The sequence below is a fragment of the Mytilus trossulus genome, chromosome 5 (genome assembly GCF_036588685.1).
Source record: "Mytilus trossulus isolate FHL-02 chromosome 5, PNRI_Mtr1.1.1.hap1, whole genome shotgun sequence".
In the NCBI taxonomy this organism is placed as follows: domain Eukaryota; kingdom Metazoa; phylum Mollusca; class Bivalvia; order Mytilida; family Mytilidae; genus Mytilus; species Mytilus trossulus.
Genome location: NC_086377.1, coordinates 49,257,426 through 49,272,591, shown reverse-complemented (window position 1 = coordinate 49,272,591; position 15,166 = coordinate 49,257,426). Strand labels below are relative to the sequence as shown.

Genomic DNA, 15,166 nt, shown 5'->3' with positions numbered 1-15,166 from the left:
TTAGACCGTTGGTTTTCCCGTTTAAATAGTTTTACACTAGTAATGTTGGGGCCCTTTATAGCTTGTTGTTCGGTGTGAGCCAAGGCTCCGTGTTGAAGGTCGTACATTGACCTATAATGGTTTACCTTTTTATAAATTGTTATTTGGATGGAGAGTAGGCTTATTGGCATTCACACCACATCTTCCTATATCTATATATGTTCAGTTTGAGCCTTTCCTTGATAGACAAAAACGCATAGAACTCACTAAATGCTTCTAGGGAGGAACATTTCAACCGTTTTTGCTTATGATGCAAATATCAACCTTAAAAATGTATGGCCTTTGTTTATAGCTGCAGGTTATACGGTGATCGGTGGTTATTATGTATATTGGTTTCATTGTGTTTCTTGTAAATCTTAACAGGAAGTTTTATCAAGCTCTAATTGTGTAGTTTTATTGTTGATATTAACTCACATGTATCAAGTGTTATACATTAGGTTTGTTTATATAACAGAACTTTCTTGGTATTCCTTATTGGAAGATATTATATAAACATAAGTAGTATACCTAAAACGACAACTTGATTTTGGATGGAGAGTTGTCTCGTTGGCTTTTATACCAAATCTTTTCTATATCGACTAAAACCATTCTACTTTACGTTCTTAAAGATTGAACAATCTGACCCATTCATAAAGGTTTTCAAAATGAAACAAATCAAAAGAAAAAACCAAGCTCTGACCAACAAAAACTTATAAAACGAATCTGTCTTTATATTTATTCATAACTACTGTATGTATATATCTGAATCTGTAGTATCTATCTGTTCTGGTGGGTTTTCAGTTTTCCTCAAGTATGGTGGTCTACAAAAGAAAAAAAGTCGTAAATATTGATTTTTTAACGCTAATTATGAACAATTTGTGATAATAAAAAATCAGTAGTGTGCGCTAAAAAATAATTCTATAGCATGAATGAAAACAGTAGAAGTTTACCTTTGAAATAAATGAAAATCTAAAATTATACAATTATACAAAATCTACATTTTCAAAAATCATTATTTTACTCTCGACACATCATTTACACTACATGTAGCTATATAGAAATAATTAAAAACGGGTATATTAATAATTCACTGGTTACTCGTAGTTACAAAACAAAGTAGTCAAGTTTACAACTTGTCTTATAAATTACTTACAGCATTAACAATTTTCCCGTTTTTTACCACTAGTGCAACCCTTCTTTCTTGAAAAGCTTGTCCTCCAGAACATCATCATTAATCGGGCATTCGCCATCTGATGTGAGTACCAGTTTTCTGAAATATCAAAATTGTATAAACGATATATATATATATTCATAAACATAGAATATCATCCAGTATGTGTGCTTGATTTTTAATATTTTAATTGACATTTTCTGAAGGAATTTCCACAAGTTTTGTTTTTGTATTGTATCTGATAAAAACTTACGGCAAAACAATATTTGCTGTTAATATTTTTTATATCTGGTGACGATTCCTCAATAATATAAGAGAACATTATGCCAAGTTTTGATAAAGTATGATCAAATTCATTCTATTTAAGCTCCCATTCAACCTGAAGTACAATGGACAGTAGTTAGAGAAACTTATTTATACTACATGTTACTTACTCTGCAAAATCTACTCCCTCTATAACGGCCCTTATCTATTTGAAGGTCTTCTTGTAATTTCTAAAATTAATGAACATGAATAAAATGAATTGAATGTTAAGAAAAGTGGTATTTAACTACAAAAATTCGTTAAGTGAAATAAAACCCTTAAGGTACAAAAATGAGCATGCATGCTTATTATTTGTTTTGTTTTATCTACTTAAAAACGATCTTAATTAGAATTTTTTAATTATTTAACAATCAAATGTTGCAAAGAGGGCGATACATTTTCAGTAGGTGATGATTTTGAATGCGAATATATAGTATGCGGAGAGTAGATGGACATTATACGACTAACATCGGCGCGTATTTAATATAATATCAGCTTGGAACCCAACTTTCGTCAAAAGTATTTATAGTTCATGTTAAATACGTACCTTTAAGGATGTGTCCAGAGTGGCATTAAACTGAACCACCCCCTGCCACAGTTCAACCACCATGGAACTGAGGGAATACGCGGTAAACCTTTCCATGGCGGTGACCACATCTTCCTGGTTAACGGCCAAGAATTTGACTTCAAAATTCTAGCCGGTAACCCTTTTTTCATCGGTCATTGTTGCAATTTGTAACGAGGTTTTATCAGTAGTTGTTCTCGGAGCAGTCTGAAAGTATATCAACATCCGACATTAGATTATTTTATGTTAAATAACTTGAAAGTACGATTCTGGCCAGTTCGAAGTTTAACATGCCGTCAATTATTACTGTACTAGTATACATACTTTGTAAGGAGCAACTTGAAGGACGCCTACGCTTGCGAGAGTATTCTCGCTACATTGAAGACCCATTGGTGGCCACCCCAAGGGTGACTGGGGTATAGAAATATGGTCAATTGGTCTTCTCCCGATCGGCAGTAAAACGCTTGCCGAAGTGGGGCGTCCGTTTGGCTGTGCGGGATGTATCAAGTTCGCAGTCACGTCCGGTCAGAAGGGGACGTTAAATCCGATGCCTCGTGCAAAGAGAGTGCCACGCTCTTTGCACGTTAAGAACCCTTGCGACAACTCTTTGAGGGGTCCGTTGGTGGCCTGTTGCAAGACAAAATGTCTGTCCATTCGCTCTGCTTTTTATTCACCCTCCCCCCTTATTGTTGTTTAGTTGCAGTTGTATTTTTATGCAAGCAGAATGTTGAAGTTTGATTATAAAATACCCGAGTATCTGCATTGACGCGTCCAATTTATTTTTTTTTCCTTGATTTGCATAGAAGAATACTGGAATACAATAATATGTATCTATTTTTATTGATAATTGTAAACTTTAAGTTTTCAGTCAGTTTATTCAGTATAACTGACATGTCTACAGACACTAGTAAAGTACAATTCGTACATCATTGTCTTTGTTTTGAACCTGACAGTGAGTTTGTAAAAACAAGTGTGTTTCATTAAGAATCAATCAATGACAACAATCAGTGAGAATTTGCATGTCATTGATCCCCGTCGCCAGCTTTCATTATTCTATATATCACTACTAGAAATATTTTATTTCCCTAATTTTTATTTAATTGTGGAATCTTAAGGCGACTGTGCATTGATAAATAATTGATCCAAAACAAGCCATCAGCTTTTAGTTATTTCCATATATTTTAATATGTCCAGTATTGAACCAGACGACGATTGACAAAGGGAAGTAATTCGCTATAAAAAGAGTGTAATAACAGAATAAAATCGGAAATTGACATGGACAAGAGGTATCTTCATAACTTTAGGTGAGTTAAAGAGTTTATCTAAGTCAGTTAGTGGACGGTATCAAAGTAATTCAGGTGTTTGTTTATTTTTACACCTTCTGCAGAAAGGAAAAACAAGACTAAAGACTTATTGGCTGTGCTCCCACTAAAGGACTGGAGGAAGATACAGAACATACATACATACATACATTGCCCTTCAAAAACAAAGAAAGATGATCATCTTAAATGCATTTAACTTTTATCTATCTAGTTGATGCAAGGCATTAAAACAAGAAGATCTACATTAGTGTAATTCCATTCAAATGTATGTGGGAGGGTAGTCGGGGAAGTTATATAATTGAATTTTGTTGATTTTTTTTTTAGCACGCCTGGCAAATGAGCTTTTGTCATCACGTGGTGTACATCTTCGTCTGACTTCGACCCCAAGGGTGACTTTGGTATAGACATATGGTCACTTGGTCTTCTCCAGACCGGCAGTAAAACGCTTGACGAAGTGGGGCGTCCGCTTGGCTGTGCGGGATGTATCAAGTTCGCAGTCACGTCTGGTCAGAAGGGGGACGTTAAATCCGATGCCTCGTGTAAAGAGAGTGCCACGCTCTTTGCACGTTAATAACCCTTGCAACAACTCTTTGAGCGGTCCGTAGGTGGCCTGTTGCAAGGCAAGATTTCTGTCCCTATCCAAAAAAAAAAAGTAAAATCACAAAAATACTGAACTCGGAGGAAAATCAATTTGGAAAGTCCATAATCACATGGCAAAATCAAAAAACAAAACGCATCAAAAACGAATGGACAAGAACTGTTTTACACTTTACACTCATTTTCCAGTGGCAGTCCAAATTTCCCCGAACATCATCCCAGATGGCCTCTATTGTATCAACCTGCCTATTGTTTTCAATGTGAACTTGTTTTCGTCCTGAATATGCATGAAATATTTGCCACTGGACGTTAAGCAACCAACAATCAATCGTCTGGCGTCCATAGTCTTTAACGTTTAAACAAATCTTTTTTGAAACTACATGGCCAAATTTAACCAAATCATCATTTGGGTAACTTGTTTAAAAAATGTGCAAACCAACCAAGATGGCTATCCATAATAATATTCAAGATAATAAAAACAAACGGCAAAATTTCCCCCTAAAAATAACCAATTCATGGGCAGCAACTTAACAATCGATGATCTGATTCATCTGGAAATTCCAGGGTAGATTGATCTTTACCTGGTAAGCAATTTCACCTCTTGTCTGACTTGCTCTAAATGCTTTGATTGTTAAGACAAAAAAACTGCATTTTACCCCTATGTTTTATTTTTAGCCATGGCAGACATCTTGGTTGGTTACCCGAGTCAACAGACACATTCTTTTACTAGTTGATGATTGTTGCCAAGTTTGGTTAAAATGGCCCAGTAGTTTCAGAGAAGACTTTTCTAAAAGATTACAAAGACTTGCGAAAAAATGGTTAAAAATTGACTATAAAGGGCTATAACTCCAAAAAGGGGTTTACTGACCATTTTGGTCATGTTGACTTATTTGTAAATCTTACTTTGCTGAACGTTTTTGCTGTATACAGTGTATCTGTTTCTATAATACAATTCAAGAAAATAACCAAACTAGCAGAATTTCCTTGAAATTTTCAATTCAGGGGCAGCAAATTATTAACAGCACATAGACCAAGGTGAGTGACGCATGCTCTTAAGAGCCTCTAGTTTCAGTATGGATGTATTACCATTATGCACAATAACCTACAAAATGGTTCTTGGTTGTAAGGATATTTGAAAGTTCCATGCTACCATCCCACAGACATTTTAAATGTATAGTCCTATTTGACATTTCAAGATAAAACATACCCTTTTGATCTGTACATTAGAAACTGTTAGCCTTGTACCTATTTCCAACAGTTTTCCCCCACCAATAGTTCTTACTTTTGGCTCTTTAAATCCTTCGACAAAGTCTATTATATTCCTCTAATTCTTCTGGTGTTTGAAGAATCTGCAAAATTGTATGAATTGCAATGCATTTCTTAAGTTTGTTGGCCATATACAGCGGGGGATATGACCTTCAATGGGACCCTGGGATCTCTGGAATAACCATTTCTGGATACAGGAACTTTTTCTCTCGAATATTGGGATGTTGATCTGGTATGACCATTTCAGAATATAGGATTTTTTTATTGTGACTGGTGGAATTGAAAATTTTACATGTTTTGACTTAGTAAATTTCTTTTGTACAAAGTTATTTAATTTTCATTTCTTTTGTACAAAGTTATTTAATTTTCATAATCATTATTTTTGCTCATACATCTGTCAGTCATCAGGTTTTCAACACAAGATGTAAAAAACTTATTAAAACATTACAAATGTCCCTGACATTATTAGTTTTAATACCATCTTCATTTAAAAGTTCATATGGCTTTTCTTGTTGGGATGGGTTTAGACTGTGAATACATTTCCACAAATCTTTAGATGCTTTTGAATCTTTTACCATCTTTGAATACAAATTTATTTTTGATTCATCGATTATGTGTTTTGTCCTGTTTCGCCAAAATTTGAACTCGGACCACTTTCCTAATTTATGGTATTTTTCTGGCATATGCAATTTCATTATTGAACCATTCAGGTTGTCTGTCTCTTTTTACTCTTTTAGTATTGATTGTTGTTGGTTGCTTTACGCCGCATTAGCACAAAAAGGCTATATCGCGGCGAGAGCTAATTCGAATATTTTTACAATTTAAAGCATATTTTTAAAATAAGACAAAAGGTCCTTCAATACACTAAAATTCTTGACTAAAGCAAATTGATTATATACAAATAAAAATCAACAGTAAAATAACGTGATAAAAATTAAAACCGATTTAAATATAATAACATTTTTATATTTTATAATAAATTCCAATTTCTTTTAAAAAAGCAACAATATTTGTAAATGGAACATTATTAAATAAATCATACATATTATTGACATTGAAATGCTTCTTACGAATATCAGCAAAGTCAATACAATTAATTAAAACATGTTTAATAGTATACTTGCAGTTGCAAGGAACACATTGTGGTTCATCTTCATTCTTTAAAAGATACTCGTGTGTTATTCTAGTATGACCAATACGACATCTAGTAATAACACACTGATCTTTTCTGCACATAATATTATCAAAAGGTTTGCCTAAATTAGGTTTAATTTCATGCAATTTATTATCGTCTTTTTTACTCCATTTATTTTTCAATATATTAAAAACATATTCTCTAATATTAGATTTAAAATCAGTATATGGTATATCACAGTTAGATAGAGGGTCACCAAGGGCATTCTTTGCCTCAAGGTCTACAGCTGTGTTTCCAAGGATTCCAACATGACTCGGAACCCATAGAAATATTATTTCTTTCAGAAGAATTTTTAAATTCCTCATTATATATAAAATTTTCAGGATTGTTGGGTTTTTAATTTTAGTATTTCGTATAGCTTGTAAGCATGAAAGTGAATCCGAACATATAATAAATTTGGATTTATCTGAAGAAGCAATAAATTTCAAAGCCAAAATTATTGCTTCTGCTTCAGCAGTAAAGATGGATGCATCAGATGGCAAACGGAGGGTTGCAGCTCTGTCCCCGAAGACAGCAGCAGATGCAACTCTATCACCATCTTTTGATCCATCAGTATAGACAGTTGAAAAATCGAGATAATCGGCTTTAATTTCAGCATAGTGTTGCTGAATTAAAAGAGGATTTGTTTTATTTTTATTGTGTTCACGGAGGTCAAATATCATTTTTGGTTTGGGAAGTTCCCATGGAGGACATTTGCAAGTTTGAACTTGAGCAACAGATTTTAAATCAAAAGAAGCTAAATGTGGTTTTAAACGTAAACCTAACGGAGGAATTTTATTTTCATGTTTTGCAAAAATATCTTCATAAATCGGATTAAAAACACAGCTGTAGGCTGGATTATCTGAATGCGCTTTTAGTTTGACAGCATATTGAAGTCCAAGCTTCAAACGTCTGTCAGTGAGTGAGTGCTCATCAGCCTCTACATACAGACTCAACTGGTGAGGTTTTAAATGCGCCAAGACAGAGACGCAAACCTTGGTGATGCACAGCATCGAGAATCTGTATGTAGGACTTCCTTGCAGAGCCATACACTATAGAGCCATAATCTAGTTTCGATCTAACAAGAGATCTATATAAATTGAGTAAAATGTTGCGATCAGCACCCCAGTCAGTGCTGCCGACAACTTTTAAAATATCTAAAGCTTTTAAACATCTCGCTTTTAACATTTTGATATGGGGTAGAAAGGTTAACTTTTTATCGAAAAGTAAACCAAGAAATTTGGTTTCATCAACCATTTTAATTGGGTTGCCGTACAAAGTTAGTTCTATATCAAGATGCAATTTTCTTTTGTTACAAAAATGCATCCCGACCGTTTTTGAAGTGGAAAATTTAAAACCATTTTCCGAGGCCCATTTTTCAATTCTTCCAAGACATAATTGTAATTGTCTTTCAATGTTATTCATATTTTTGCCTCTGTAACATATTAAAAAATCATCAACGTACAATGAACCTTCAATATTACTTTTTAAAACTTCAACAAGGCTGTTGATTTTAAGACTAAATAATGTAACAGATAAAATACTGCCCTGAGGGACACCCATCTCTTGATCATAAAGATCAGACATGGTCGAATTAACTCTAACATTAAATTGTCTGTTAGAGAGAAAATTAGAAATAAAATTAGGCATATTGCCTTTCAACCCCATATCAAATAGATCTTTTAAAATACCATATTTCCATGCAGTATCATAGGCCTTCTCAAGGTCGAAAAAGACCGACACCACATGCTCATTTTTCGCAAAACCATTACGGACAAATGATTCGAATCGAACAAGATGATCAAGAGTACTGCGACCCTGTCGGAATCCACACTGGATATTGGCTAATAGTCCATTGGATTCCAGGAACCAAACAAGGCGATCATTGACCATCCGTTCGAGTGTTTTACAGACACAACTGGTAAGAGCAATTGGTCGATAATTAATAGGATCCGTATGATCTTTACTTGGTTTTGGAATAGGCACGACGGTTGCAAGCTTCCAGATTGATGGTAAATCACCAGATTCCCAGATGTTATTCATGAGCTGCAAGAGAGCTTCTAGCGAGGAATCTGGCAAGTGTTTTAAGAGTTGGTAGTGAATATTATCAGGCCCACAAGCTGTATCATGGGCTTTTGACAGAGATGTTTTAAGTTCTTCAAGAGAAAATAGTTTATTATAATTTTCACCATTTTTTGATTTAAAGTTTAATTTAATTTTTTCTTTTTGTTTTTTAATTTTTTTAAAGTCTTCCCTGTAGTTGTTACAAGAAGACTTTGCAAAAGTTTCACCAAGTTTGTTGGCAATATCCTTTTCAGATGTTAATAAAGTAGTGCCGTCTTTCAAATGTTTTACAGTGGCTTTAGAATTTTTACCTTTTATTTTATTTACCATATTCCAAACTTTTGTCATCGGAGTGCGAGATGTAATCCCCGAGACAAATTTTTTCCAGGATGTTCGTCGGGCTTGCCTACAAGTCCGCCGTGCCTTAGCGCGAAAAATACGGAAATTACTCAGGTTTTCCGTCGTTGGTTGTTGATTGAACCGTCTTTCAGATTTTTTACGGTCACCTATGGCTTGATCACATGCGTCATCAAACCACGGTTTACTGGGATGTTTTGGATTTGCCGAGGTCTTAGGAATAGTTCTGTCAGCAATTGACGTTAGAACTGTATTAAAAGTTAAAATTGGATCTTGCACAGTCTCAAACATCTTTGACTGAAGTTCCGCTCGACAGAGATTCTCAAACAGTGACCAGTCCGCCTTGTCAAGTTTCCAACGTGGTACTCTCTGTTGGGCAGAATTAAAAAGATGTTCAAGTACTATTGGAAAATGATCACTTCCGCATAGATCATCATGAACACGCCATGAATAATCCAGAAGCAGAGAGGGATCGCATATAGTGATATCAATAGAAGAATAAGACCCGTTTCCAGGATGAAGATACGTATTAGATCCATCATTAAAAATGCATAATCCTTCTTGAGAGACAAAGTCCTCAATGATCTTACCTTTGGCATTATGAGTCTTGCTACCCCATAATGGATTGTGGGCATTGAAGTCGCCCATAAGTATAAATGGTGAGGGTAATTGATCAGTGAGGTTTTTGAGTTTTGCTTTATCGATAATGGAATTAGGTGGAATATATATCGAACATAATGTAATTGTTTTGTCTAATGATAAACGAATTGCAACTGCTTGCAGATCCGTTGTGAGTTGGACTGTGCTATGAATGACGTTGTCCTTCACAAAAATGGATGATCCGCCTGCAGCACGTTCATCTACCTTAGAAAATGTGCTATACATGTTGTATCCTTTTAAAGATACGTTGTCACTTTCTTTTAGATGAGTTTCTTGAAGACAAAATGCAATAGGTAAAAAAGACTGAACTAGAAGTGTTAACTCGAGAAGATTTATTTTAAGACCTCGGCAATTCCATTGGATTATATTTGTCATTATTTTTTAAAAGAAGGGCGAATGCTGTCGAGTTTGCCGGCATTCTTATTTCGCTCACCCTGAGATCGTGATCTTTCGAGTGGCGGAACACTTTCAGTTTCCATTTCAGTTTCGATGATAAGTGTTGAAAATCTGTTGTGCGAGGAGAGTCGTCGATCTTCAGGACTACGCGCAGCTGGTGTTACTCCGCCTCGACCCCTACCCCGCGACCTCGAATCAGAAGACTTCTGAGAGGATGTATTTCCTGGCTTCTTTTGGACATCCTTCTTTTCTTGAGAACGAAGAGGAGATGGGGCTCTGGTAGACTGTGTACTGGACGAAGAAGATACCTTCTTGGATGCAGATGAAGGAAGACTTTTGGAGGTGGAAGAATCATCTATGTCATTGGGAAGATCCCAGACAGATTCACCGCTCCAATTGTGTATTTCTACTGTTTCTTTTTTATTTGATTTTTTTTTCTCATTTTTGTTTGGTGATGATAGTGAGCTCTGTAGGGAAGATTGAGTTGACTGAGTACTGGTTTTGGAAGATATTGGTTTTCTTGGAATTAATATTCTATCGGTAGGTTCTGTTTCAACAGGCAGCATTTTAAAATTGTCCGCATCAATTGGCCAAGTCATGCGAGTTTGTGTATTCTCGTGACTGAATGAGCGGACAACTTTGCTGGCGTACGATGGTCTGTTTGAAACAAGGAGATCATTCGAAACAGAAGCTATCTGTTTAGCTTCTGGGTAACTAATGTTTCTTTCTGTTTTAATTTTAATAATATTTTTTTCTTTAAGGTAAACAGGGCAGTCCCTAGACGATGAAAAATGGGATTCACCACAGTTTACACATTTAGAAGATTCAGAGTGACAGTTTGTTCCCTCGTGTCCTTCGTCAGAACACTTGAAGCATCTCTGCTTACCACGACATTGTTTGCTTCCATGACCAAACTTTTGACAAGTAAAGCATCGAATTGGGTTAGGGATAAACATGTCAACTCTGATTCCGAAGCAACCTAAAGTAATAGATGGAGGAGGAGTTGGAGTTCTAAAGGTCAAAAGATAAGTATTTAATTTGATTATATTTCCATTCTTTTTAATTTGAAATCTAATAACATTAGTTACACCTTGGCTTGAAAGTTCCTCACCGATTTCTTCCACGGTAAGGTCACCAAGGTATTGACTTCTGTCTCGAATGATCCCCTTACAGCTGTTCAAACTGTTATGAGGAGAGGCAGAAACAGGAAAGTTTGATATTGTAGACATTGTAAGTAAATTTGTTGATTGACTTTTGTTGGAACATTCAACCAACAAATTGCCAGATCTCATTTTTGAAACTTTTTTAACAGTACCAGCAACGCTTTGAATTTGTTTGTGAATTACAAAGGGCGATATTTTTGAAATTGGTTTTTCTTCTGTTCCTTTTATTACAATAAATCTGGGCCAACTGTCATCTTCCCGACAGGGCTCTGAATCATCACATTTTCTTTTCTTGTGTATTAAAGCTGATTTAGAGGGTTTGTTTTGTTGTGCCATATGAAAGGAGAAAGATTCACCATTCTTGCCATCCACCCACCTCGGAGTGCCTACAAGGGCGATGCTGTGTTTCCGTGGCGAACCGGGATCGAGTGCTAATGCTGAAAACGAGCTCCAAATATAATGTAGCTGGTCCTCAAAATCAGCACCCAAGATCCACTGCGGAAAGCACCAGATGTTCCAAGAATAGTATACTCAAGCAGAGCGTATCCATCAAGCGAAAAAGAAAGCGTACCACTTGATTGACCCATGAGCCATCGCCTTCTTCAGTTATCCAAAATATAAATAGCTTAATTTAAAATACATGTGTATATTATGAAAACTGTTACAAGAAAGCTTATTGTTGAGGATTAACTGAACAGCTCGACATGACCAGCCGATTGATCGAACCGGGTCCATCCGACCTCCCGTTTAGATGATTTCGAAGCCAAAGCAGCTTATTGAACTAAAGTCTCGTCCGTCCGGGTATTTTCTGACCGTAAGGAGTCTGGCTATAGCCCTCATCCAAAAGGATCTCGTCAACCACCGACACGGGTAGCAACCCACGGCAAACGGGTTGGAGAGCCTATTTTATTTAAAACATCGGGCATCTCACGATGTTCGGATCACTTTAGTCTGGTCTCTACCCTTCGACCTGTCCAGCATGGGTAACCCTATCAGGAGACGAAGCTCCAGCTGGCATAGCTCTTGGGGTCACTGAGACACGCAAGCCCTCCGACCACGGCAAGGATAGCGATCCACCGGAGGGACTCTACTCTTTTAGTAACAATTGGTGCATGCTTATCTAGAACTGCATTAAATATGTCATACCACATCTGAATACATGTATTTGGGTAACTTTCATGTTAATTTTAGGTGCAATAGCTAAGTCACTTTGAAAATTAGCCTCATTGAAATTGTTAAAATTTCTGTAAGAAATGATAGTATGAATATCTGTTTTGATATAAGTGGATTTTTTTTCCTTTCTAGTTAAACAAACTGGATAATGATCACTTATTGAAAATTTAGCAATATGTGATTCTAGTATCAAATCTTTATTGGTGACATAAACATGATCAATTAGTGATATATATGATGATTAATGTGTCAATTTTCTTTCGTGTATATTGTTTGTATATGCCTTCAACCCCCAGGGGAATAAATGTGCATTTCATAAATAAATTAATTAATTCAAAAAAAATCGTCAAGTAAAGATTTACAAAGTAAAAATACAAAAAAAGGAAATTTAAATCAATTCATTAAGTTCAAACAATAATATACAAATCTTTTACGTCTCCTAAAACATTTATGGAGTGTATTAGCCAAAAGTGATCGGATTTCATCACATTCAATAAAGATGTAAACTTGTGTGCAGTTGTTAATATTTCAAAATTGTCAATCAACGCAATCAAACATTTTGCAAAAGTTCAAATCCAATGTTTGAATAGAGCAGACAGTTCATCTTGAAGTGTATTTGATTGTACACGGTTGAATGGTCACAAAGTTTCCATAATCGTTCATTCAAGGGTATCTGCGGTCTGGAATATCGTCCCGTTTCAATAGCCAATGGCAACGCTCCACTTCTAAAAAGTGTCATTGTTCGTCTTACAGAACGTGGGATGTTACGCTGTTTGTATTGTTTAGTTAGGGCCCCGCCTAAAAGGCGGGTCGCCCTATAGTGATCAGTCTGTCCGTCCGTCCGTAACACTTTCGTGTCCGCTCCATATCTAGAGAACCATAATGATTTCATACTTTATACTTTACATGTATATTAACCACCACCAGAGGGCGTGTCATGATGTATGTACAACTTCCTAGGTCAAAAGTCAAGGTAAAAAAACTTTGGTTTCAGTTGACAACCCTGTATCCTGTGGTGAAGATCGTGTCCGCTCTATATCTTGAGAACCATTATGATTTCAAAGTTTATACTTGACATCCATTTTAACCAACACCAGTGGGTGTGTCATGATGTATGTACAACTTCCTAGGTCAAAGGTCAACGTCAAAAAAAATTTGGTTGACAACCCCGTGTTCTGTTGTGAAGATTGTGTCCGCTCTATATCTTGAGAACCATTATGATTTCAAATATTATACTTGACATCCATTTTCACCAACACCAGAGGGTGTGTCATGATGTATGTACCACTTCCTAGGTCAAAGGTCTGTCTGTCTGTTGGTCTGTCCATCGCTAACAAATTTGATCCACACTATATTTTGAGAGGACAGCTGTTATTATTTCATACTTTATACCTGACAAACATTTTCAACTTAACATATATATATATTAACCAACACCAGAGAATGTGTCATAATGTATGCATCCTAGGTCAAAGGTCAGTCCGTCGGTCTGTCCATCCGTTCGTTGTTCTTAACAAATTGTGTCCGCTCTACCTCTCGAGAACCGTTAATATTTCATACTTTATACTTGGTGGGTCATAATATGTTGAAGGCATAATTCTAAAAATATGTGACAAATATCAATTGGGCAGCACCTTTAAACATATTGTTCAAACATCAATCCATATATCCAGAAGTCACCTTAGAGTAGTCAACAATGAGTTCACATCATGCAGTCATATCACTACTAACATCAATCCATATATCCAGAAGTCACCTTAAAGTAGTCAACAATGAGTTCACATCATGCAGTCATATCACTTTTATACTATGAAAGTAAGTTGAGAATATTTATCAGTTTTAACTTAAAATCTTAGATTGTAATAACTTCCAAATAATGCTTCATATCAGATTATCCATACAACTTATTTCCCCCACGTTATTGACAGCGGGGCCCACAGAGATGGCTCCCATCTCAATGATATCTAGTTTCCACATTTTCTTTGTATAAGCGATAAGTTCGTATCTTATATTCCTTTGGCTGATTTCTGTCATTAAAAAGTTCTGATAAAATTTCATCATTATCTAGAATTGTCAGTTTGTCTTTAATTAGATGTACTGCTGTTTTTAATGATATTCGAGGAGTGTTATTGACTAAAGCTGCACATTCAATAGAGTTTATACGATTTGTATTCCATTGTTAATAAAGTCATTTTACAAATCATACAATATTTTGAATTTCTCATTATGCCTATAAGTATAATGTATAACTGATGTTTGTACTGTTTACTAAAATTAAGACCAGACAGCCTGTTATATATAGATTGGTAATTTCAGTCTTTAATTCTTATTTCTGTCAGAGGAGGTAAACCAGGAAGAAGATATTGAAGAATCTGATGAACATTTGGGGGATGTTAGGTATGATTAATGATATAAGAAAGTATGGCGAGGCAGTCCTCACCAAACGACCTTAAATATTTCGCTGAATTGGTATACAATACTAGAAGCGGCGAGGCAGTCCTAATTAATTGATACACCAAACGGATTCTGATGTCTCCTCAAAATTCACGAAACCGTACCAATGTCTTCAAACTAGATTATCATCTTTTAAAATTCTCCACCATATGGTGTACTTGGCAGGGAGACTATGGTAAGCACAAGTAACGAGAGACGAATAAACTGTTCTCCGATTCAATTTTTATCACATCTCCATGCTACTGCACTGGCAGACGACAACTCAACGTACTCATAATAGCTAAAACATGTCTCACGTTTTCTGACATAATAGTATAAATTGTGATAGGCAGTCGCGATAACCAGAAGACCCAAAATAGGAATATAACATTAGAACCCTCCCATACATAATAGTGCCGAGAGCAATATAAATGTATCTGATATTTGTATAAATTTAAAATTGCAAATGTACTTGAATGTTTTTAACCAAATTTAAGACTCGGT

At 35.7% G+C, this 15,166-nt stretch overlaps 1 protein-coding gene across 1 annotated transcript; it reads right to left on the bottom strand.

Moving 5' to 3' along the window:
* Positions 1 to 9,871: 9,871 nt before the first annotated feature.
* On the bottom strand, positions 9,872 to 11,392 carry LOC134718034 (uncharacterized). The gene has a single exon (XM_063580536.1). It carries the CDS (start codon positions 11,390 to 11,392, stop codon positions 9,872 to 9,874), a length of 1,521 nt encoding a protein of 506 aa, XP_063436606.1.
* Between the last annotated feature and the right edge of the window lie 3,774 nt (positions 11,393 to 15,166).